Source organism: Leptodactylus fuscus, chromosome 5 (genome assembly GCF_031893055.1).
Source record: "Leptodactylus fuscus isolate aLepFus1 chromosome 5, aLepFus1.hap2, whole genome shotgun sequence".
Lineage (NCBI taxonomy): Eukaryota > Metazoa > Chordata > Amphibia > Anura > Leptodactylidae > Leptodactylus > Leptodactylus fuscus.
In genome coordinates, this window is record NC_134269.1 from 41,674,458 (window position 1) to 41,699,090 (window position 24,633).

Consider the following 24,633-nt stretch of genomic DNA (forward strand, 5'->3'; position numbering starts at 1 on the left):
TGTGCTTGCCATCTTCTCCTGTACCATGGAGAACTGTAACTTTATTCAGCCCATGACCTTTCCTAATGGGCCCTCACCTCTGTGTTTGCTCTCCTTACACAATAGAGGACATGACGTTCCCTGTATGGTTCTGTTCTATATAAGGATCACAGGTTAATAAGTTTTTCACAAATTCTGTGGCCTGTAATGATCTCATTTACCTATTAAGGACTGAGAACGCCTCATCTTCAGCATTGTGTTATTATACAGGCCAAATAGTTCATTCTGCTAGGTCAGTTCACAGCTGAATGAGCCAATAGTAAGAAGCCACCAGATGAAGCTAATGTGCAGCACGTGCGCTAGACGACTAAGCAACCAGACGGCAAATTATTAACCAATTAGGGCGTCAATTAACTTCCTAGTAATTGGCTCCCTGCTGGATTGCCGATTACTTATTAAGAATGGATGAGAGAGAAGAGACACAATGGAAATTTCCAAATTCATATATCTATTATAGGATGTGTAATTATACCGTGTCTGCATTATATACCACAGGATCGTGAGTGGAAGTGAAGTATTTATAATGGATGGAATAAAGGGAGGACTGAGGATTGTGAAAGGAAAGAAAGATGTAGAGCAACGTCTTAAGGCCTAATGGTCTGACAGCTCATGGAAAGAAGTGATTTGTCAGGCACTTGCTTCTGAATTTGTGTATGTCTGCATATATTTATTTTTATATATATACTAGCTGGTACCCGCGACTTCGTCTGCGGTGATTGTAGAAGTGTGTATATACAGGCGCGGGTAAGGTTTTCGTACTGTGTATAAGGTATGGGATATGAAATGTAACTGTGTATCTTGTTTTTGCTGTAATTCTGAGAGCACATGAGACTTTTGGTGTTGAATGTAATTTGTATTTCAGCTGCTATATATACGGTGTTGTTATAAACTGTACATAGTGTCTTTGGGACAGAGGTATTTCAGGTTAATATACTTGGATATACGACATTGTATGATTTGTTATTTTCCGCCAGTACATGTCAGTTTTGGGCACAGGATACTCTTGAGCAGCCACATAAAGTCTGTCCCTGTGCATGACAGTTTAGTAACTCCATGCGCCTCTTAGTAATAGCAATTAACCCCATCATGTCCCTCACATTAACCCTTGTGTAAGAGTTACTGATATGTGAGAGACTTGGAGGTAATAGTTAAGTATCTTCATTATTGAGGTTTTTTATTAGTACCTCCATATGTCTCACATATTAGTAACCCTTATATGGGGCCCACAGGGGTTAATATGAGGGACATGATGGGGTTTATTCCTATTAATATGAGGCACACAGGGGTTAATATGAGGGACATGATGGGGTTTATTCCTAATAATGTGAGGCACACAGGGGTTAATATGAGGGACATGATGGGGTTTATTCCTATTAATATGAGGCACACAGGGGTTAATATGAGGGACATGATGGGGTTTATTCCTAATAATGTGAGGCACACAGGGGTTAATATGAGGGACATGATGGGGTTTATTCCTATTAATGTGAGGCACATGGAGTTACTAACACTAAACTTATAACCCCAAATGCCTGACAGTAATGAGAACAGTAATCCTATGTACCTGTGTGTTTTTCAGCTTCACTTTGCTAGCAGCTTCCTCTCCTCCTCGGGGAATGTTTGCAGGATGTAGACCACTATAGCAGGCACAGACCTGAGTGATTAAGCTCCACCCCCTGGGTTTCCTGCACCCCTCTCAAAGGGGAGTGTCCTTATGCCTCAGCTCTAGCAGCCCACTGAAGACTCGGACTTCATTTAACTCTTGCAGGTCCTGGGCTGCTGGTGTGCCAGTGAAATATGGCAGGAGTGCCACTCTTGGCATGCTGACCTCTGCTGTAGAGGGTAATATGAATTTTGTGGCTTGCTATGGTCCAAAGTGTGTGAGATTGCAGAAATAGTGATGTGAATTTGGGTTTTGTGGGGGTCCTGGGAAAAACGTATGTGCGCTATTGTGACGAAAAGTAGCCTATTGCGCAATCGAGTGTAGTGACTATGTTTGTGGAAAATTTCAGCCAAATCGGTGGAGCGGGTTTTGCGTGATTGAGGAACAAACATCAAACACACAAACATCCAAACTTTCACCTTTATAATATTAATAGGATATATATACAGTATATATATATATATATATATATATATATATATATATATATATATATATAGTTATATATTTGTGTATGTGAAGTCGGCTCTGCCCGAGGCCTGCTGGCAGAATTGACTTGCGCATACGTTGAATTTTGACCCCGCCCCCCCCACCGGAAGAGGCATAATGAGGCTGTTGCTGACGAAGATGGAGGCAGCGCTCGAGATTTGCCTTGTAGCACTGGGGACACCACCAGTGCTGCGAGAGAACTCATTTGCACACCGACAAAAACTGGGATTTCAAGTGAACAACGGCGCGGAGAAGACAATGAAAGGTGAGAAGATTACCCTTTCTTAAGGCTATCCCAATGTGTTACTGAGAAAAAAAAGGTGTTTGAATGATAGGATCCCTTTAATAGTTTATTTTGTACGTTAACAAAAAGTGCAATCTAATCCCATCAATATTTGGTGAGAACTTTGCCCTTTGGAGGAGGAGTCCTTCAAGTGATGGTATGGCCCCCACAGTACCCTGATCTCATCATCCAGTCTGTCTGCGATTACATGAAGAGAGAGAAGGATTGGAGCAAGCCTATATCCACAGAAGATTTGTGTTTAGACCTCCAAAATATCTGGAACAACCTCCATGCCGAGTTCCTTCAACAACTAACTGCAAATGTACTGAGAAGAAATCATGGAAGGCAAAGGGCAAAGGTCACACCAAATATTGATGGGATTAGATTTCTCTTTTATTCATTCATTTCATCTTGTTAATTAACAAAAATAAACCATAAACACTTCTATTTCTGAAAGTGATCTTTGCAGAATTTATTTCCACACGTTTAAAACTTTTGCACAACACTGTATAATAATCTGTATGTAACACACTGTATGCATTAAAGGGGTATTCCCACCTCACATACTCATCAGTCTTTACTGCTGTAAAATCTTCTTTCTTCCTGGTTTCTTGCATTATTTGGTGGGCGGGGTTTCACATGCAACCTGCCGTTTAGCTCCACCCCAAATTAGTGTGTAGCTCCGCCCACCCATATTGGACTATGAAGTACAGGCAGCAGCAACTCCATTCTGTGTTACATACAGAGACTGCCTGTCTCTGCCATAATGAACACAATTGAATTAGCTAACCTGATAACTGGGAGAGCAGAAGAAATAAAAGCAGCTCCTCTCCCCTATCTGATAGCAGGAAGCTAGGTCACGTGGTGTAGACACAGGAATAGCTGGATACACAGGCTGGCTCCCATGCACTTAGCCCCTCCTCCCTCCCCCCCCTGTCAGCAGCAGATACATCACTTGACTCAGGAGCAGCTAGGTCAGGGCTGTGGCCACAAAGAATTGAATAAAGTAAGATAGTGGACAAACAAAGCAGTTTTGCTGAAGCAGTGTATTTAGGAAAAGTCTTACATCCACATTAACAAGCAGTATAGATAGGATCCTTGTGATGGGACAACCCCTTTAACACATACACAGCTCTCATCTACAGATGTAAAAATCCTAATTATGGTAATTATGTACCTAGTATTAGTATAATCTATTGAAAGAGAATGAACATATAAATCTACCCCGCACAATCCAGAGCTTCTTACAATATATGGGCTTTCAAAACCATCCTTATAACCTATGTATAGCATATTGTATCATTTTATCCAAAAAAGACATTTATTATGCAACTGAGTGTAGATGTACACCCTACAAATGTCCCTAATCCAATGGTCAGTTCCTTGCAACCCCTTCCAAAAGTTCCTGCTAGCTAAGTAAGGACCCATGGAGACCCTGGCTAGTGAAATAATCCTATCTCCTTGTGTGATGATGAGAGCTCCCAGCAGGTGGCAGCATGACATAAAGAGATACATGGAGCTCTATAAAAGGGAGCAGTGGTTTAAAGGGATTGTCACAAGACAAGGTAATAAGTATCTGATCAGTGAGGGGCCAACCTCTGAGACCTCTTAGTGTAAATGGAAGAATGCATACTAATCCTTCATTCAATGTCTATGGGACTGACAGTACAACGGTCACCTAAGGCAATCCCATAGAGAATGAAGAGAGTGGCAATAGAGTGCTGCTTTGGTGAAACAGCTGCCTCAGCTAGACATGGAACAGGTACTAGATATGGGTATAGGTGCTAGACGTGGTACAGGTACTAGATATGGGTATAGGTGCTAGACGTGGTACAGGTACTAGATATGGGTATAGGTGCTAGACGTGGTACAGGTACTAGATATGGGTATAGGTGCTAGACGTGGTACAGGTACTAGATATGGGTATAGGTGCTAGATGTGGTACAGGTACTAGATATGGGTATAGGTGCTAGACGTGGTACAGGTACTAGATATGGGTATAGGTGCTAGACATGGTACAGATACTAGATATGGGGTATAGGTGCTAGACGTGGTACAGGTACTAGGTATGGGGTATAGGTGCTAGACATGGTGCGGGTACTAGATATGGGTATAGGTGCTAGACATGGTGCGGGTACTAGATATGGGTACAGGTGCTAGACATGGAACAGGTACTAGATATGGGTATAGGTGCTAGACATGGTACGGGTACTAGATATGGGTATAGGTGCTAGACATGGTGCGGGTACTAGATATGGGTACAGGTGCTAGACATGGAACAGGTACTAGATATGGGTATAGGTGCTAGACATGGTAAAGGTACTAGATATGGGGTATAAGTGCTGGACATTGAACAGGTACTAGATATGGGTATAGGTGCTAGACATGGTACAGGTACTAGATATGGGGTATAAGTGCTAGACATGGAACAGGTACTAGATATGGGGTATAGGTGCTAGACATGGTGCGGGTACTAGATATGGGTATAGGTGCTAGACATGGAACAGGTACTAGATATGGGGTATAGGTGCTAGACATGGAACAGGTACTAGATATGGGTATAGGTGCTAGACATGGAACAGGTACTAGATATGGGTATAGGTGCTAGACATGGAACAGGTACTAGATATGGGGTATAGGTGCTAGACATGGTACAGGTACTAGATATGGGGTATAGGTGCTAGACATGGAACAGGTACTAGATATGGGTATAGGTGCTAGACATGGAACAGGTACTAGATATGGGTATAGGTGCTAGACATGGTACAGGTACTAGATATGGGTATAGGTGCTAGACATGGTGCGGGTACTAGATATGGGTATAGGTGCTAGACATGGAACAGGTACTAGATATGGGTATAGGTGCTAGACATGGTGCGGGTACTAGATATGGGTACAGGTGCTAGACATGGAACAGGTACTAGATATGGGTATAGGTGCTAGACATGGTAAAGGTACTAGATATGGGGTATAGGTGCTAGACATGGTACAGGTACTAGATATGGATATAGGTGCTAGACATGGTACAGGTACTAGATATGGGTACAGGTGCTAGACATGGTACAGGTACTAGATATGGGTATAGGTGCTAGACATGGAACAGGTACTAGATATGGGGTATAGGTGCTAGACATGGTACAGGTACTAGATATGGATATAGGTGCTAGACATGGTACAGGTACTAGATATGGGTACAGGTGCTAGACATGGTACAGGTACTAGATATGGGTATAGGTGCTAGACATGGTACAGGTACTAGATATGGGTACAGGTGCTAGACATGGTACAGGTACAGGTACTAGATATGGGGTATAGGTGCTAGACATGGAACAGGTACTAGATATGGGTACAGGTGCTAGACATGGTAAAGGTACTAGATATGGGGTATAGGTGCTAGACGTGGTACAGGTACTAGATATGGATATAGGTGCTAGACATGGTACAGGTACTAGATATGGATATAGGTGCTAGACATGGTACAGGTACTAGATATGGGTATAGGTGCTAGACATGGTACAGGTACTAGATATGGGGTATAGGTGCTAGACATGGTACAGGTACTAGATATGGGTATAGGTGCTAGACATGGTACAGGTACTAGATATGGGTATAGGTGCTAGACATGGTACAGGTACTAGATATGGGTACAGGTGCTAGACATGGTACAGGTACTAGATATGGGTATAGGTGCTAGACATGGTACAGGTACTAGATATGGGTACAGGTGCTAGACATGGTACAGGTACTAGATATGGGGTATAGGTGCTAGACATGGAACAGGTACTAGATATGGGTACAGGTGCTAGACATGGTAAAGGTACTAGATATGGGGTATAGGTGCTAGACGTGGTACAGGTACTAGATATGGATATAGGTGCTAGACATGGTACAGGTACTAGATATGGGTATAGGTGCTAGACATGGTACAGGTACTAGATATGGGGTATAGGTGCTAGACATGGTACAGGTACTAGATATGGATATAGGTGCTAGACATGGTACAGGTACTAGATATGGGTATAGGTGCTAGACATGGTACAGGTACTAGATATGGGTATAGGTGCTAGACATGGTACAGGTACTAGATATGGGTACAAGTACTTGATATGGGTGGGTAACAGCATCAACTATAGCAACCCCTAGAGCAGGGGTAGGGAACCTTTGGCTCTCCAGCCGCTGTAAAACTACAACTCCCAACATGCTCCATTCACTTTCATGGGAGTTCCAAGAACAGCAGAGCAAGTATGCATGCTGGGAGTTGTAGTTTTGCAACAGCTGGCGAGCAGTACATTCCCTACCCCTGCCCCTGTATGACAGTATTATAGTAGTAAAGCCAAACCTTCTGGTGGAGGAGGCAGAACAACCTAGTGGATAGGTCCCGGTTCAGATCACATGACCCAGACTCAGAACCCTAGAGTACATTGCATACAAAATCCTGGATGTAGTGATGCTAGACTCCCTAGAGTTGGAGGCCTATAGTATATACAGTGCCCCCATCAGGCTCAGCAGTGTAATTGCATATAAACCCAGGGTCCTGAAGCACAAGTGGCTGCAGCTCACACAGATGGTGGGATAGGCTGGTTATTATATAACTACTAGATGGAACATCGTTAGGATCCAACAGAAAGTGAGCCCTCCAGCATTCTATCCACAGACCATGACGTCATCGCGACAAACAGGCGTGGTCTAAACGAGGGGCGTGGCGATGCCGCGACCGCGCATTCTGCACTGTGCGCGAGCTTTTCTTTTCCAGCCAATAGGGGCGGGGTTTGGCTGCAGCTCCGTCCAATCAGGGGTAAGGAGGGCGTTGCGCGTGCCCGCCAGGCGCGCTGCCGCTCAGGAGGCGGCGGAGGAGCAGTGTACGTCAGCGCGGGCCCGGCACATCGCTGTGTACGGTAGCGGAGTCATAGCGGAATAGACCGCTGCGTCCAGCCTGCAGGATGACCGAGCTGAGGCACAGGGTGACCGGGGAGCAGGAGCTGGAGGACAAGGTACAGAGGGGGCCTGGCTGCAGGGAGCGGGTAGCATGCATGCACCGGTGACATCCTGCCATAGCATCTCTGGATAGGACTGTTTGTGATGGGCATTTTGGGTCACATGATGCCACTTTTAGACATGGCGCTTTATTTACCATCCTGTAGGGCAGGAGCAGAGCAGCCTGTCTGTTGCCTTCCATCCCAGTGCATTGAGTCATACAATGTGTGCAAGTCAGGGTGCCTGCGACATTACAGTGACAAATATTGCAGTTCTTGTATGATTTGTGTCACGACTCCGCGCAGCCATAGTTCTCCTCCATAGAAGTCAGCACAAGTTCACACCGGTCATGGGCACAGGTGGTCTTATGAAGAAGACCCTTATTCCTATGTATTACATAGAGACGGGTCCTTAGCCTAAGAACCTCTCTGTGACCCAGAATGGGGAGCCGCTCTGTAAGGCGCAATTCACACCACTGCCAGAGGTTTCATTCATAGCCTCCATCTGCAATGCTGTCAGATTAGACAGGAGGAATAGCAGAGGGCGCTGCGCTATTCTTACTGTCACGGTGATTTATAATGGGGTCCATTGGCTGCATTAGTGTCCCTCATGTGACAGATACAGCATTCCCATCATGGTATCCATTGCCGCCTGTCGTTGGGGGCCAGTAACGATGACACCCCATAGTTAGTAGACAGGGCTTATGCTGCTGCGTGCAGTGCAGGTTGTTGCCCTAGCACCACCGGTAACGCTGCGTCCTGATGGGATATCCTAACCATATACTGTGCCCTGCTTAGGCTATTCACATGGCTGAATATTTCCTAGCAGAAAAATTCAACTTCAGGAATTTGAAGCTGACTTTCTTCGCTTGACCAAATTCCGCGCTTGCCAAACTGTTTATTTCCGCCCCTCATTCTCAGTGAATTGCGGCCAGGTTCTGGTTCAGGCCATTGGACCTGGGTTGGGACCATTCCGGTAGCGGCACTGCTACATCATTGACAACGGTCACAGGTAGTCTTACGAAGGAGACTCCTATTTCTATGTGTTACTTAGAAGGGGCTCCGTAGATATAAACCCCCCCTTGATGTCCCAGAATGGAGAGCCGCATTGTAAGGCGCACTTCATACTACTGTCAGAGGCTTCATTCAGAGCCCCATTGGCAGGGCTATCAGATTAGACAGGAAGAGTAAAAGAGGGTGCGGCGCTATTCTTCCTGTCAAAATGAATGTGGTCCATTGGCCATGGTTTCCATTACCTACAGTCACCTGTTGATCTGTGGGGTCCAAGGTGAAGGGACCACGGTGATGTGTATACTAGTACAATAGCCCCAGGTAGCAGAATATTTAAAGAACAATTAAAGGGATTCTCTGCACAAACTGAAAAACAGTTGCAAATGTGATAAAACCAAAAAATAAATAGTACTCGCCTCTTCTTTTTCTCAACAGACCCAATGGTTTGCCCAATCTTTGCTTACAGGTGATGGTCATGTGCCGTAACAGTGCCATCATGGCCGCTGTCTCTGACCCGTGATGCCAGAAGTGCGGCACATGATGCTGTGGCCACTGATTGGTTGCAGAGATCACATGATGTTTACTTGTAAATAAAGACTGCGTATTTCGGAAAGAAATGATTACTGTTTATTTGTTTTATCACATTTCTAGTTGTTTTTTTTAAGGTATTTCTAGACTTTGAAGATTCCCCCTCCCCTCTCTAAGCATTGTACACAGATGAATCGGCATTGATAGGCTGGGCTTTGTAGTCTCTAGCTCTGGTGTAGAAATCCATAGGATGTAATAAGGCTGCGTTGTCCAAAAGCTCATGATTTGACAAAAATATGTTAGTGCGCACTTTGTCAGTTCCAGGGCTCAGAATATTCTGTAGATGGGGGATAAGTGTCCATAGAGGGACAGCCCTTTTAAGGGGGGAGGGGGGGGGTTCTCATTATGAAATGGAATTGGAGTTTACAAAGTTGTGCCATTTCTTGGTGAGTCAGGTTCTGTTACCTTCTCCCCCTCCCCTTTTCCCCTCAGGACGAGGGGTCACACGGCTTGTTAAAGAGTCTTCCATCTTTAAATGGTTTTGCACTCCTCTAGGGTTTTTTTTGTGCTGGTGACCTATTCACAGGAGATACCCTGGAGGGCTCCCACCAATCGGATACTGATGACCTGTCCTGTGGAGGGGCCATCAATAATGAAAAATTCTTAGTGTCCGGAAAACCTTTTGAACAAGTTCTACCCTATTTCTAGGAGATTGGGGGTACCTTACAGATGGAGTTGGTGGTCAGACTGCTCAGGGAACAGAGGAGGTTAGGCGCCCCCCCCCATTCTGAATGGAGTAGTAGTTGTAGCCTGTGCACACACCAATCCATTCATTTTAATGAGAACCCTGAAGACAGCTGAGTTCTATATTTCAGCTAACTCTTGTGCTCCCATCGAAATAAATGGAGGGGTGCATGTACTAGCATGATCACTATTCCTGTGCACATAAAGGACTAAACTTCCTCATTGCCCTGATCGGTGGGGTCCGAGTCTGTCCCCATTATTCTGCAAGTTATCCCCTGTTCATACCTGTTAAGTTGGGAATTCCTCTTTAAGGGTGAATTCACACTGAGTAAACGCTAGCTTATTCTGAACGTAAAACACGTTCAGAATAAGCGGCGTCTAAAGCAGCTCCATTCATTTCTATGAGAGCGGGGATACGAGCGCTCCCCATAGAAATGAATGGGCTGCTTCTTTCACTCCGTGCAGTCCCATTGAAGTGAATGGGGAGTGCCAGCGTATACGGCAAGCTCTGCTCATGCCGGAGCGTACACGCCGGCACTCCCCATTCACTTCAATGGGACTGCACGGAGTGAAAGAAGCAGCCCATTCATTTCTATGGGGAGCGCTCGTATCCCCGCTCCCATAGAAATGAATGGAGCTGCTTTAGACGCCGCTTATTCTGAACGTGTTTTACGTTCAGAATAAGCTAGCGTTTACTCAGTGTGAATGCACCCTAAGGCTGAGGCCCCACGTTGCAGAAATGCAACTTTTTTGTTGCAGATTTTGCTCCAAACAACGGAGTGGATTGAGCAGAAGGAAAAAAATTGAACTTCCTAGATATTTCCCTTTCCTTTTGTAGCCATTCTTGACTTTGGCTAAAAAAATCTGCAACGAAAAAAAAAAAGCTATGTTTGTGCAACATGGGGGCCTAAAAGCTATTCTTGCACATCGGGTGGCTGGTGCATTGCTTTAGAGATAAAGTGAAGGGGATTATACGTTTTGGACTCCCAAGGCCAGAGCTCTATGGTGTTATATAGGGCCCATGTAGGCTGTGTGTGTAGGGTCTGCACATGCTCTGTGCATTGTATCCTTCATAGCCCCCTGACTGTTTCCATACTGATAAACTCTTTGGCTGCAGCGGCTGCTATTCAGTGTTTTTGTACGAGGTCCTGTAGCAGATGATTGCTCTTACCCGGATTTCTTACACTTCATGCTCTGCCTTTTGATGTGACTGATCCATCCTGCATTACAAGCCCTAGCGCTTTACTTACCCTTGGGGTATATTCTTTATACAAACATTGGGTGGAGCCGCCGCTGTGATCTTCAATAATTCTTCTCTAGAAAGCATTTTCAGTCACTTGTGTGTTACTCCTATATGTCTGCTGTGGGTACGCCTGGAATGGAAGGGATTCTCTAATGGAATAGAAATGAAGCTCAATTGCTCTACAAATGCAAACCAAAAAAAGTTCCACAACTAATATATCCTTCAGTTTCTCATCATTATCAATGTACAGTATTTGCTTGCTGTCAGTGACTTGTGCTTCTTTGTATCCAATGTAGACAATGCTCTGTGAGCAGTCCAGGCTGCTTAGCTCACAGAGCATTGTCCAGACTCATTATAGATGTGTTCATTTGGATGGGACATAGCTGCGATCAGGCCATGTGACAAACGAACATTACGAGGGGCAACACGGTGGCTCAGTGGTTCGCACTGCAGCCTTGCAGCGCTGGAGTCCTGGGTTCGAAGCCGGCCAGGAACAACATCTGTAAGGAGTTTGTATGTTCTCCCCGTGTTTGCATGGATTTCCTCCCATACTGCAAAGACATACTCATAGGGAAAAAATGTACATTGTGATCCCCATATGAGGCTCACAATCTACATAAAAAAAAAAACCCAAAAAAACCCCCAAGAACCGAACATGACATCACATGTCCTGTGAAGTGGAAGTGGAAATCGGGGAGTGCTGCTGCGATCAGCTGATCGACGGTGGTACCTTATCCCCACGGATTTTTAAATGATGACCTATCCTAAAGATTAATCATCGGTTAAAAAGTCTTTTTACAATGGTAAATAATTTGTTCCCCTTTTTCAATGAAGCAGCGGCAGGACCCTAAGGCTGGTCTTACACGACTGTATTGATTTTACGGTCAGCAAGTTGCTGATCAGCAATATAGACATCGCAGACGCCCGTGTCCTGCTGCACGCGCCCATAGAGTTCTATGGGCGAGTCCGTGCAGTGCCTTTGCGGACCTGCTCTATTCAGTGTGGACCGTGGTCATGGCCCAGCACACCACGGATAAAATATCCGATGGTGTAAGAGGCCGCACTGAATATAAATTGTACGCAAATGGTCCGCAATTGAAAACGCTCAATTGTGAACCATTTGCGGATTTAAATTATGGTCGTTTAAGACCAGCCTAAGTCTCAAGATCAGTGTAGGTTCTAGCTGTCCGATAACCACCCATGGAGCTTTATTGCCCCATCCAGTGACTATCATTTTAAGGTCTGGGTGCCGCATAGTGTAAACGCCGTGATTTTACCGCAACATTTTACATTACTTGCAAAATGGATGGAATTCTGCCTAATCCCATCCACACATTGCAGAAAAAATCCACAGCGGACATGCTGCAATTTCAAAAATGCTTTTGTTTTTGTAAGTCACACCATGTCACTTATACCTACGGAAATGTTGGCGGTTTCCCTGTAGGTATAATGGAAGCAGGTGAGCTCTGTGGACTTTCTGTGTAAAGTTCTGCAGGAATAACCACGATGTGTTCTGCCACAGTTTTTCCCACAGTTCTCTTTTGTTCCTCGGCTTGCTACATGGGGCCCGAGCTGAAGGGCTCCTTCACATCTGCGCTCCGGCCTCTGTTCTGCAGGTTTAAGTCACCTGCCCAAAACTGGGCAGGAGATGGAAACCTGCTGGCATTTTTCAAACCCATTCATTTGAATGGGTTTGAAAAGTGAGCACCGGCGAGTGTTTTATGCTCTCCGCGGCGAAACAGTTTTTTTTTTAACCGGACAGAGTCGGACATGCAGGACTTTGTGTCCGGTTTTTAATAAAACGGTTTCGCTACGGAGAGCACAAAACGCTCACGACAGGTTTCCGTCTTCTGCATGCAGAAGATGGAAACCTGATAACGGAGACTCAAATGCTGCTGTGAACCAAGCGTAAAGGGGTTTTGCACCAGCAGTCTTATGTGAATGGAGCAGTAGCGGCATCCCATTAACTTCTATGGGAATGATGAAGGGAGCTCTGTACTGAGTTTTTCTGTCAGTCCCATAGACAACAGGGTGGTTGTAATACATGCCACTACTGCTGCATTCACGCAAGAGACTGTTCTTGTGATCACTGTTTCATACTGTAGGTGGGGAGTGTGGGTTGTGGGAAGCCTCTTTAAAGGGGTTCAAAATGGTTTTTACAATGCATTTGGGGTACTACATGAACATCCTTACTGTATAAAAGAGGGTCCCCTGGCACCCCAATTATTAGCTTTGCAGTACGGAGCAGGAGAATGGCTTTGTTAGTGTATTTCTGTGGTGAATGGGAAGAGATGAGTCATGGATATTACGTCTGCTACTTCTATAGTCAGATACATCAGCCATGTACCTGTGCCTCCCACAATATACTAGTCTCTTAGGCCTCATTCACATGTCAGCTTTTCACAGACATCATGTATATGTTATTCTCGGACTGCACACAGCCCTCGTTCGTGTGTGGCCCATACTAGATCAATTTTTATTTATTTTTTATGTAGATTGTGAGCCCCATATAGGGATCACAATGTAGGTTTTTGTTTCCTATCAGTGGAAATCCACGCAAACACGGGGAGAACATACAAACTCCTTGCAGATGTTGTTCCTGGCAGGATTCAAACCCAGGACTCCAGCGCTGCAAGGCTAATCACTTAGCCACCATGTTGCCCCCATACTAGATCAATTTGACAATGTTGTCTTTGGGTTGAAATCTAGTTTACACGTGGATGCAATTAGGCATCCATTTTTTTCCCCCAGACCCATAGACTTACATTGGCGTCATACAGCCACATCAGGGATCAAAAATAGATATGTTTTTTTTTTTTTTTTTCATGGAATACATAGATTGAAACTGAATGAATCTGCTGGTATATGCCATCTGTTATAAACGCGGGCAACTTATAGATATGAAAGAGGGATGTGAGAGTAAGGCCTGAGGAGCTGTCCATCTTGTCCAGGTGTGGATAGTTGATAAGAAAACGTGTTCTCCCTATACATATGTATTCCTATCCTATATACATTAAAGTGGTCATTTATTTAAGGGGTGGTCAATTTGATACATTTTTTCCACAAGAAAATCTCTGGTGTCCCCATTGCTGTCTGGTCCCGCGGCCCCCTTTTTGTTTTTTCTGGCTTTTTTCTCACTGGACCTCTGAGGCCCATCAGCGACCTAAAGAAAAGAACCAGGAGGTCTCTCACGTGTCAGCTGTGACGTCCTTTGTCCTTTCCTTAGGTCACACTTTGGCCTCAGTGGTCACATGAGGTGAGGACTTCCGATGAAAAGAGGCACTAGATTTATTAGAGGCTTTATTAGAACATTATTATTTTAAGAATATTGTTTTCTGCAGAAAACTTCATTTATAACATATCTTAAGATAAATCATCAATATCAGGTCAGAAGAGGCCTGACACCCAGGGCCTCTGCCGATCAGCTGTTCTCAGCAGCTACTGTATGGAGAACAGAGGAGGAAGCAGATAGCGCTATTCTCTGTATAGTGGCTGTGCTGGGTTACTGCAGCTTAGCTCCCATTCACTTGTATAGGAGTTTAGCTGCAGGAACTCAGGGCAGCCACTACATAGAGAGCAGAGCTATCTGATTCTGACACTGTAAGGCCCCGTTCCCACGGAGTAACGTGCCGCTCATTCAGACCCATAAACATGTGTCAGAGTGAGGCGCTTCAATACAGATCCCATTGACTTCAATGGGTGACAGCTTATGCGTGCTACACATTGAAATCAATGGGTTAGAAAACCTCCCATTGAATTCAATGTGTAGCGTGTGTAAGCCGGCAGCCATTGAAGTCAAAGGGATCTGTTTTGAGGAGCCTCACTGACACATGTTTACGTGTCTGAATGAGCGGCGCGTTACTGCATGGGTACGGGGCCTTATTTTTTTTGTAACTCAAATTTTTATTGAAAATTTTTTACAATAAGAAAAGAAAAAACAAGTACAAGGTACAGGGCGAACACCCGCCCTGCGAACAGGAAAAGCACACAGTGCAACACAAAATACAATCGAAAAAAATAAAAAATAAAATTAAAGACAAAGAAAACAACATAGAAGAAAGAAAAAGGGAAAAAAAAAAAAAAAAAAAAAAAAAGGAAGGGAAGGGGGAGGGGGTTAGTGGGACAGATGGATGGGGGAGAGGACTAAATGTGGGGGGAGAAAGGGTAGGTAGGGGTGAGTGTGAGCAGTCAGGAAACCAGTGAGAGCACTCGCCAGGTCATCCATACCACAGCCAGTTGGGAAGGGCTCGGGAGCAACCACTGGTCAAATACATGAGACGAACAACAAGAGTATCAATCAGAGGAGGGGTCAGAGCCCAGAAGCGTCCGGTACTCTGCAGACTGTTGAAACCTGAACCAGTAGAACCAGGTTTTGATGTACGCCTCAGTCGTGCCATGCAGGAAAGACGTGAGATTTTCCATGCGCATTATCTCGTTGACCTTCGAAATCCAGAGGGAGAGAGGAGGAGGATCCACTCGTTTCCAAAAAAGGGGGATACAAGCCCGGGCAGCGAGGATCAGGAATCTAAGTAGGGAACGCTTAAAGACCTTTACAGAAGACCCACAGTGATTAAGAAGGAACAGGGCAGGGCCCAAATGGTGAGAAGTTTCAGTAAGCTGGAGGGTTATCCGTTTGACCCCCTCCCAGAAGGACGAAAGGGCAGGACAGGACCAAAAGATGTGTAGCAGCGTGCCTTCCTCGTCGCCACAGCGCCAACATAATGGGGAGACCTGAGGAAACATAGCATGGAGTCTCGTAGGAACCCTATACCATCGGGACAAGATTTTGTAACTGGCCTCCTGGTGGCGAGAGCTGATGGAAGCAGCATGAGAAAGGCGAAAAATGCGCTTACGCTGCTCCTGAGAGAGGGAAAGGGACAAATCAGATTCCCATTTCAGCAAGAACGGCGGAACAAAATCCTCCGAAGGTTCAACCAGGATCCGGTAAGCAAGCGAGAGGGAGTGGCGGAGGGGGCCAGCACCAACACAAATCCTCTCCAAGGGGGTAGGTTCGACGCGGAACTCTGCAGGAGCAGGGAGAAAATGTAAAAAGTGACGAAGTTGCATCCCCCGCCAAGCATCCAAAGGGGGCAGCTCAGGAGGGGCCTGGGAGTTCAGGAGTGTAGTCCATCCCCCTGCGTCCTGGAAGTGACAGGCACGGAAAATCCCATGACGGCGCCAATTACGAAAAACTCGGTCAAACATTCCAGGTGGAAAGGCAGGATTGCCCAACACTGGAAAAAGAGCGGAATCCTTAGGGAGGAGAGTGGAGCGAACAAGGCCCCTGGAGCAAATCCGAAGCGTGGGACCAAGGGTAGGGTGAGAAAAGAGAGACGACAATGAGGAGGAGTCCAACCAAGGGGCAACCTGCAAAGGGATCGGAGAGAATGCCTGTTCGATGTAGACCCAAGGTTTAGAAACAGCATGCCTACACCAGTCCACGACACGAGTCAGGTGGGTAGCCAAGTAATAGGACTTCAGGTCCGGAAGCGATAAACCACCGCAACTCTTGGGACGAAAGAGAAAAGCCTTGCTCACTCGGGCGGGTCTGCCCGACCAGATGAACTTCAGTTGAACGGAAGTGAGGGATCTAAGAAAAGACAGAGGGATGTGAATGGGAAGCGCCTGCATCAAGTAGAGAAGACGAGGGAGAATGTTCATTTTAAAAATCGCGCATCTCCCGAACCAAGTAAAGGCTCCAGTGGACCATCGAGTACAATCAGCCCTGATAGACGCCAGAAGTGGGGGGAAGTTGCAACGAAAGAGATCTTTTGGGTTCGGAGTAAGATAAACCCCTAAATATTTGAGAGAAGTGGGGGCCCAATGAAAAGGGAAAGATTGACTCAAGGAGGAGGCCGCCGAGGAGGAAAGGGTCACATTAAGGGCTTCCGACTTCGAAAAGTTGATTTTAAAATTCGAAAGGGTCGAGTAAACTTGAAAGGCGAGCATCAGAGCCGGAAGAGAGACATGCGGGGAGGAGAGAAAAAACAGCAAGTCGTCTGCATAAGCCGCCACTTTGTACAAACGGGAAGAATGAGCAGCGCCTGAGATGTTCGGGTCGGCTCGAACTTGGCGGAGGAAGGGTTCAAGAGTCAGGACGAAAATGAGAGGCGAGAGGGGGCATCCTTGCCTAGTGCCATTTCGGATAGGGAAGGACTGGGACAATAAACCGTTCACCCTGACCATCGCTGTAGGGAGAGAGTATAGAGCCATGATCCAACTCATCATGCGATGTCCAAGACCAATATGTAACAGGGTCTCTTCCATGAACCGCCAGTTGACCCTGTCGAAGGCTTTCTCAGCGTCAGTTGAAAGAAGCATGAGAGGAGAGCCCGACTGTTTAGCCCCATACAGGAGGTTGATAGCTTTGGTAGTATTATCTCGAGCCTCACGGCCGGGTAAAAATCCAGCTTGATCCGGGTGAACAATATCTCCTAACAAGGGCGATAAACGGGTCGCAAGGATCTTGGCTAAAATTTTTAGGTCAACATTGATTAGCGAAATGGGGCGGTAGTTAGAGCACAGAAGAGGGTCTTTTCCGGGTTTGGGGATAACCGCTATGTGAGCACGCAGGGAGTCACGACAAAGGGCCGAGCCATCAGTGAGAGAATTGAAAACTTTTAACAGTCTGGGGCGGAGTTCAGGGCCAAGTTTCTTATAGTATACCAAGGTAAGGCCGTCTGGACCTGGGGCCTTACCCGTTGCCATACTGGAGACAGCTAAAGAAATTTCCTCTTCAACAATAGGAGATTCCAAGGCCGTCAAGTCTTCTAGGGACAGCGACGGGAGACCAGAGGAGGAGAGATAAGAACGAATGCGATCTCGGAACTCCGTTTCAGGGAGAGGAGAAGGGCCAGAGTCTACAGAATACAGAGAGGCATAGTAGTCCCGAAAGGCAGCCGCAATATCGAGGGGCATGTGTAATCGAGTACCCTGGGCGGAACCGATGCATGAAACATAGGTGGAGGACTGCTGAACCCGAAGGGCCCTAGCTAGGGAACGCCCGCTCTTATTTCCGAACTCGTAAAAATGACGTCTACATTTAGCTAGAGTACCCTTCACCCTATCAGTGACGAGCATACGCAATTCCTCTCGGGCGCTGGCAAGCTGAGAATAAACATCAGGAGTGATTTGGCGTTTATGAAGAAGTTCCAATGAGCGGATCCGCTGCAGCAGAGATTCAATGCAAGCCCGGCGTTCCTTGTTCAAGCGGGAACCATGTTGCAACAGGATACCCCGGATAAAACATTTGTGAGCCTCCCACACCATTGGAGGAGCAATCCCCGACAGTTCCTCCCTCTCAAAATATTCCCCCAAACGGGTCTTAATGTCATCCAAGATGGTTGCGTCATCAAGAAGTGACGCGTTAAGTTTCCACTGACGCTGGAAGGGAATAGGGGAGGACAAGGAAACAGACAAAGTAACCAAAGCATGGTCGGAGAAAGTAATGTTGTCGACTTCTGCAGCCAATAAAGAATGAAGATGTTGGTGACGGATAAAGAGGTAGTCGATACGAGAATATCGGTGATGGACCGGAGAATAATAGGAGTAATCCCTATCTAATGGATGGAGTAACCTCCAGGAGTCCATAAGTTGGTGGGAATGAAGATCCCTCTTAACCCTCCTGATGAGTGAGTAAGGGTGAGAAGAGACGCCAGTAGAAGAGTCCAATGAAGGGTCTAGGACCAGATTGAGGTCCCCTCCCGCCACCAGGAAGCCCTCCACAAAGCCGTCCAACAGCCCCAAGTAAGAACTAAGAGCACGACCCTGTCCCGAGTTAGGTAAATACAAAGAAACAAAAGTAAAAAGCTGAGAGGAGATACGACCCTTGACCATAACAAGTCTCCCCTCAGAATCAGTGCGAGTCTCCAAATGTTCCCAAGGCAGGGAGCGAGAAATCAAGATACTAGTCCCTCTGGATTTCGGGTCGGGAGAAGAGCTATGATATGCATGAGGAAACCAAGCATTAGTCAACTTGTATGGCTTGGTAGAGCAATGGTGAGTTTCCTGCAAAAACACAACATGAAGGCGCTTACCTTTGAGCAGATTGAAGAGTACGGAGCGCTTCTCTGGACTATGAAGGCCTCTCACATTGAGGGAACCCACGGTGATGGAGGAAAGGTGGTCAAGCGGAGGCATGGAGGGAGACGGGCTTTCCCAGCTCACACCCTAGGAGAGAAGAGGAAGAAAAAAAAAAAAAAAAAAGGGGGGAGGAAGGAAGGGGAGAGGACGGAGAATTGAGGAGGGTAAAGGGGAGAGAAAAATAAGAAGGTAGAAAAAGGAGAGCAGTAAAGGTATGGGGGGGAAAAAGGAAAGGGAAAAAGAACCAAGAGTAGAACAAATCTAACTACCCCTAGACAAATGAGCCAGGGGCACAACAACAAACAGGAAGGAGTGAGGGAGTAAGAAAAGATGGGGGGAGAAGTGGGCCCGCAAGCACCACGAGTGTACCTGGTAAGGAAGACCCCATGCCTCTATCCCCAACAAAGTGTAACGGGATAGGAAGCACGGGGCTACAAAGTGACTCTAAGGTCCAACATTGTATATAAAATAAAAAAAAAACAGCAATATCAACAACAAGGGCCATCTATAAAGCCCATCAGGAACAGGATCAAGAGGAACAGAGTAGCCACAGGACCGAATAAACACAGTGAAAATGTCCACAAACCACAAAACAAGTCCGAGACCACTCAGCATAAAAGGATATTAGCACCATCCTGTGAACAGATCAAAAACCCGGCGGCATGAGGAATCATGCTTCAATGGGAAGCTGAGCTGAGAGATCTGGTTGGCGGAGCGGAGACCCAGGCGGACCCGGTATTGGAAGACGTCGTGGAGATGAGTTTCGCCGAGGTCTCTCTCTAGAGGCAGCCGAAGAAGAATGCCTGGAACCGCGGCCGCGCCTGGATACAGCAGGGCGGGAGGAATCCAGAGCAAGCCAGTTCAGGACTGAGACAGGGCGCACATCCAGGGAGGCAAACAAATCGGGCAAGTCCGCCGGGGAACGGACAACAATCGAGGACGAGCCAGCACGAACAATCAGATGGAAGGGATGACCCCACCTATAGGAACCTCCACAGTCCTTAATCAGAGTTAACACCGGCTGAAGGGCACGGCGCATAGCCAAAGTGCGGGATGAGACGTCAGGATAGAGCTTGACAGAGGCATTCTCAAAAGGCACCGATCCCATATCCCAGGCACACCTCAGGATGTGTTCCTTGTCTGTGAAGTAATGTAGTCTACACAGAACATCTCTAGGATTAGCAGGGTCAAGCGGGCCAGATCGGTGGACTCTATGCACACGGTCCATCATGAAGGTAGCATCCAGCGGGCGTTGAGTCGCCATATTGAAAATGGTATTAACACGGCTGATCAGATCATCCTGAGGGCCTTTTTCTGGCACTCCTCGTAATCGAATATTATTTCTGCGACCCCGGTTCTCCTGGTCATCCAGGAGCAAAGCAATATGCTGGAGACGGGCCTCAGAGTGGGTTTGATTGCTCTCCACTGCGGACAGGCGTTGTTCCAGAGAGGACAGTGTTTGATCAGTAGCATCAGCCCTAGTAGTAAGTTGAGACACATCAGACTGGATCGCACCGAGGGCCTGTGCCTGGGATTGTTCCATTCGGGAAACTACAGCATCCAGGTCTTGTTTAGTGGGCAGAGCTTGAATAAGGTCCCGAAGTAGCTGAAAGTCCGCAGAGGCAATATGGGCTGCCGAGCAGGGCAAGGAGGTTGAGTCCAAGGATTGCATGTCATGTCCAGGGAGGGTGGCAGACAGTGAAGGAGGTGGCTGCGATTGGCGTAGCGGAGGAGATGGAGGAGCCATGTCATCAGTGCCAGACCCTGTAGCCGAGGTTCCAGATCGGGACAGGAAGGTAGAAATTGATGGTGAGTGAGTAAGAGAGCGGCCCGGGGTGCGGGAAGAAGCAGTAGAGGTGTTAGGACGTCTTCTGGACATATCACAATGAGAAGCGACCATAGAGGGTAATGAAGGTACACTCGCAGTATCACCAGGCCTTACATGAGGCGGTCACACAGTTCCATAATCAAACCCGGTACCCATGAGGTGCCAAAAGAGCAGTGGGAGAAGTGCTAGGTCCGTGGGGATATATTGCAGAGCATATAACACATAGCAAGTGGAGGAAGGTGAGGAGCCCCCCCTGATGGTGGAGTAGGGGCTCAGCACTCCCTTCACACCACTGCAGCTCACAATAACAAAAATTCCCTGCTAAGAATGTCTCTGAAGAGGATAAGAAAGTCCAAAAAAAAAACAGCAGGGAGTACTCACAGAGGTAGCAGAATGTCCCAGCAGAAAATGTCAGGATAGGAGCCAGACAGCAGGGGGGGGGGTGAGGTGTCTCCACTTCAGGCAATGCAGGGATGCCAGGCAGCAGGTAGATCAAGGGCCCAATACAGTGAAGCCTTCCAGAAGGAGCAGGCTGTACGTCTCCACAGATGTTGCAGGAGGATCAGGAAGACCAGAGGAGGGACACCAGAGGACCTCGCCGAGCCAGGTCACTGAAGAGCAGCAGGCAGGGTCCACAGGAGGCAACCACCTACAGAGAAGCCAGCCGGGAGGTGGGCCGCAAATCCAAGATGGCGGCCTCAGCGTTATGAAGAGGAGGCAGCGCTGCAGACGGGGAGACCGGCAGACGGAGAACACCAGGAGGCACCAGAGGATCTCCACCGGGATGAAGAGGGACCGAACAGACAGACAGGTAAGCCGCTGCAGTCAGGCCACCGCGCAGATTTGGAGGAGCCGGGTAGGCCGCGAGGCCAAGATGGCGGCCGGACGCAAGCAGTGTAGTAGGCCGCAGGATCCAAAACCGCCCGGGACCACGCAGGAGCTGGCAGAAGGCGCCCAAATTTAGCAGACGGAGGCTCGGGGGAAAGCCTCAGGGCAGCCCAGAAGTTTGTGCAGCAGGATGGCGCCGGTAGATGTAAGATGTCGGGTACGGGGCCTTATTCATATAGCAGCTGATGAGAACAGCTGATTGGCAGGGGTCCTAATTGTTGAACCCTTGCAGATCTGACATTGACTGCCTATACAAAGAATAGGTTATTCGTATTGACCCCTTTAAGTGGCCATACACCTTAGATCTGTATTAGCAAATTCTAACCTTTTAATGTGTTTGGGGTCCTCCTAACTCTTCCTTAATGCCTGAGGTTGAGGGAAATCCGGGTCACAGGTAGTAAGATTTTTTTCCATTTCCAAGTGCGGTACCCATTCCCCTTTTGGTCAAGCCCACCACCCATCTCCTCTAAAGTTTATTTTAAGGTCATGTTCACATTAGTTATGGATTTATTTGGCTGGATCAGTTTATATAGTTTTTATTCCAAATGTGCAAGTAGGAAATGTGCACCAAATATATCACCTATATTCCTATGGGAAAACTACACGTCAGAAAAACACATGTTCAATTTTCCTGACGTGTATTGCTGATGATGAGGTGACACTTGGTCACATGACCAACCCTGCTTTACTATGAGGATAACCAGGAGGTATAGAGCAGGGCCAGGCATGTAACTAAGAGTTGGCATGACTGCAGGGGAGTGCAAAATACAAGATTTATTATATCTTAAGAGTGTCTAAGGGTAGATGAAGACATTGGATGAGAAGACTTCATTGACCTGTGACATCATAGAAACTAAACAAGCCGACTAGGCTAAGGATGGGGAAGTCTAAATGCTACTATATCTAGTGACCATTTCCTCTCCACTTTGGTTTTGGTTTCTGTCTCTGGAAACATTCACAGCTGTCCTATGTGTCTTAGACATGCGCTCTGGAAATACATGTGGGCACAGGTTTAGTAATGCCTGCACTATGTACAGAGATGGACTGGCACGTGTATTTACAGGCTGCATGCCTAGGATGCCTAGGACTTGTAGGATGTTTGTGGTTGTAGATACAGTCAGCTTACTGTAGCTAATATTTAACGCGACAAGAAATAGTTAATATTAGATACAATACTGTGCTTCCCATTGGCTTGTGCATGATGGGAAGTCAGAGAGTGCAAGTCCCAGCACCTACACTGATGCCAGATTTCTCAGACAGCAGACAGGTAGGAGAGGTGCAGCAGCATTTGGGCTTTGTAAGAGGGAACAAAGAGGTATGGACAAGGAAAGGACTAAGGCCCGGTTCACATCTGGGAACGGAAATCTAATCCGCATAAAAAAAGCGCTTACCTAAGGAAACCCCTGGACCCCATAATGACTTATAATTGGGTCCGTGTGGTTTCCGCTCGGTTTCTGGACAAAAAATGCAGAGAGAAAAGTGCTGCTTACAGGATTTTTCTCTCCGCATTTCTCAAGCGGAGAGGGGAACAGGATGGCCCGAACACAGATGTGAACCGAGCCTAAGGATGCAGTGAATATCAAGTAACATAGCACAAGCAGTACAAGCAAAATATAAGAAACTGATCTTATCTGAGAAAAATGCTCCTCATCTGGTATTTTTTCTGCCCCCTCCTCTGTTCTAAAGAGACGTTCACTTTGAAACATTTGCTGAGCCTGGTTTGCTAAAGCAAAATGGTCATAATGTCACAGAGATATCATATTACAGCACATAGTAGAAGTCTATGGAGAGGGAAGTGGCAGAGTGAGCTCAGACGGAGAACCAGGAGAGGCAGAGATACAGACATGGGGTGCTGGAGCTTTCTAGCTCACTCCACTGTTTTATTGAAATTAATACAGGCCAGGACTTGTCTACAGTTCTCTCTATGCTGTTTCTTTCTATAATTATTGTATAGTTGTGGTAAATTTACTTTTATTGTAAATGAGTGACTAGCTTTTTCATGAATTAGAAGAGCCGTACTTCATCCGTCTGACCATTGGTGTCGGACATTTATGAAGGGAAAGGCATCTAGTCTCTACCCACCAGCTAAGGCAGAACTGAGAAATCGAAAGGGAGCAGAACAGGGGAAAACATACAAATCATAGAATGGTCAGGTATTGTGTATGAGTGACAGCTTATTCTGAAAGTCAAACAACAGTTGTACCATAATTCATACGCCTAAATAGTGAGCATAGCCAGACCTTTACCCCAGTTGTGACTTCAGCTACCCTGTAGATAACCAAATGACTGATGGATGCAGACATCCCCCTCCCCTGCTCCCATTCATATACGATGCTCTCCGCATAGGATAGATAATAAATTGCTGATCATTGTGGGTCTGACCAGAGCCCCCCCACCAATCAGCAACTTAGCCTCTATCCTATACATAAAGCATAAATATTTTTCAGGGCACAACCCCTTTAATATGAGAAAGAAAGAGCTGACTCGAATAGATATTGTGCTCCAATTCGCCTATTTTTTGCAGCGCTGTAATCTGTTACTTCCTGTGGAAGCCATCTACACGCATCATAATAAAATCAGAGGAATGAAATGTTCTTGTATAAAATCAATTAAGTCAGTTCATTAGGAACATCAAAGAAACCATGTGAAATGAAAAATGGGGGAGTGAGCCCATGACAACTAACAAGACATAATAATATAACAGCAAATCCATCCCAAGACCAGTATGAGAACATGCCCAACAGCACAGTATGTGTACATGGGAAATAATGCTATTTCTGATTATAAATACTGAGTTTTTGTCAGTTTTTCCCTCTGCAGGCTCCATCTCTAAATATCAGGTTTCCCTGAGCGAGTGAAGAC

The 24,633-nt window shown here is 46.5% G+C and overlaps 2 protein-coding genes across 2 annotated transcripts in view; both read left to right on the forward strand.

Moving 5' to 3' along the window:
• The window catches only part of LOC142202758 (gastrokine-1-like), a 474,099-nt gene that overhangs the window by 163,229 nt on the left and 286,237 nt on the right, over nucleotides 1-24,633 (forward strand). The gene's annotated exons all lie outside the window — the stretch shown is intronic.
• Nucleotides 7,298-24,633, forward strand: part of CDS2 (CDP-diacylglycerol synthase 2) — a 54,170-nt gene continuing 36,834 nt past the window's right edge. Inside the window, exon 1 of the mRNA XM_075273042.1 lies at nucleotides 7,298-7,465. Within this exon, the coding sequence (XP_075129143.1) occupies nucleotides 7,415-7,465 (51 nt within the window). The 5' untranslated portion in view covers nucleotides 7,298-7,414. The remainder of the gene's footprint in view (nucleotides 7,466-24,633) is intronic.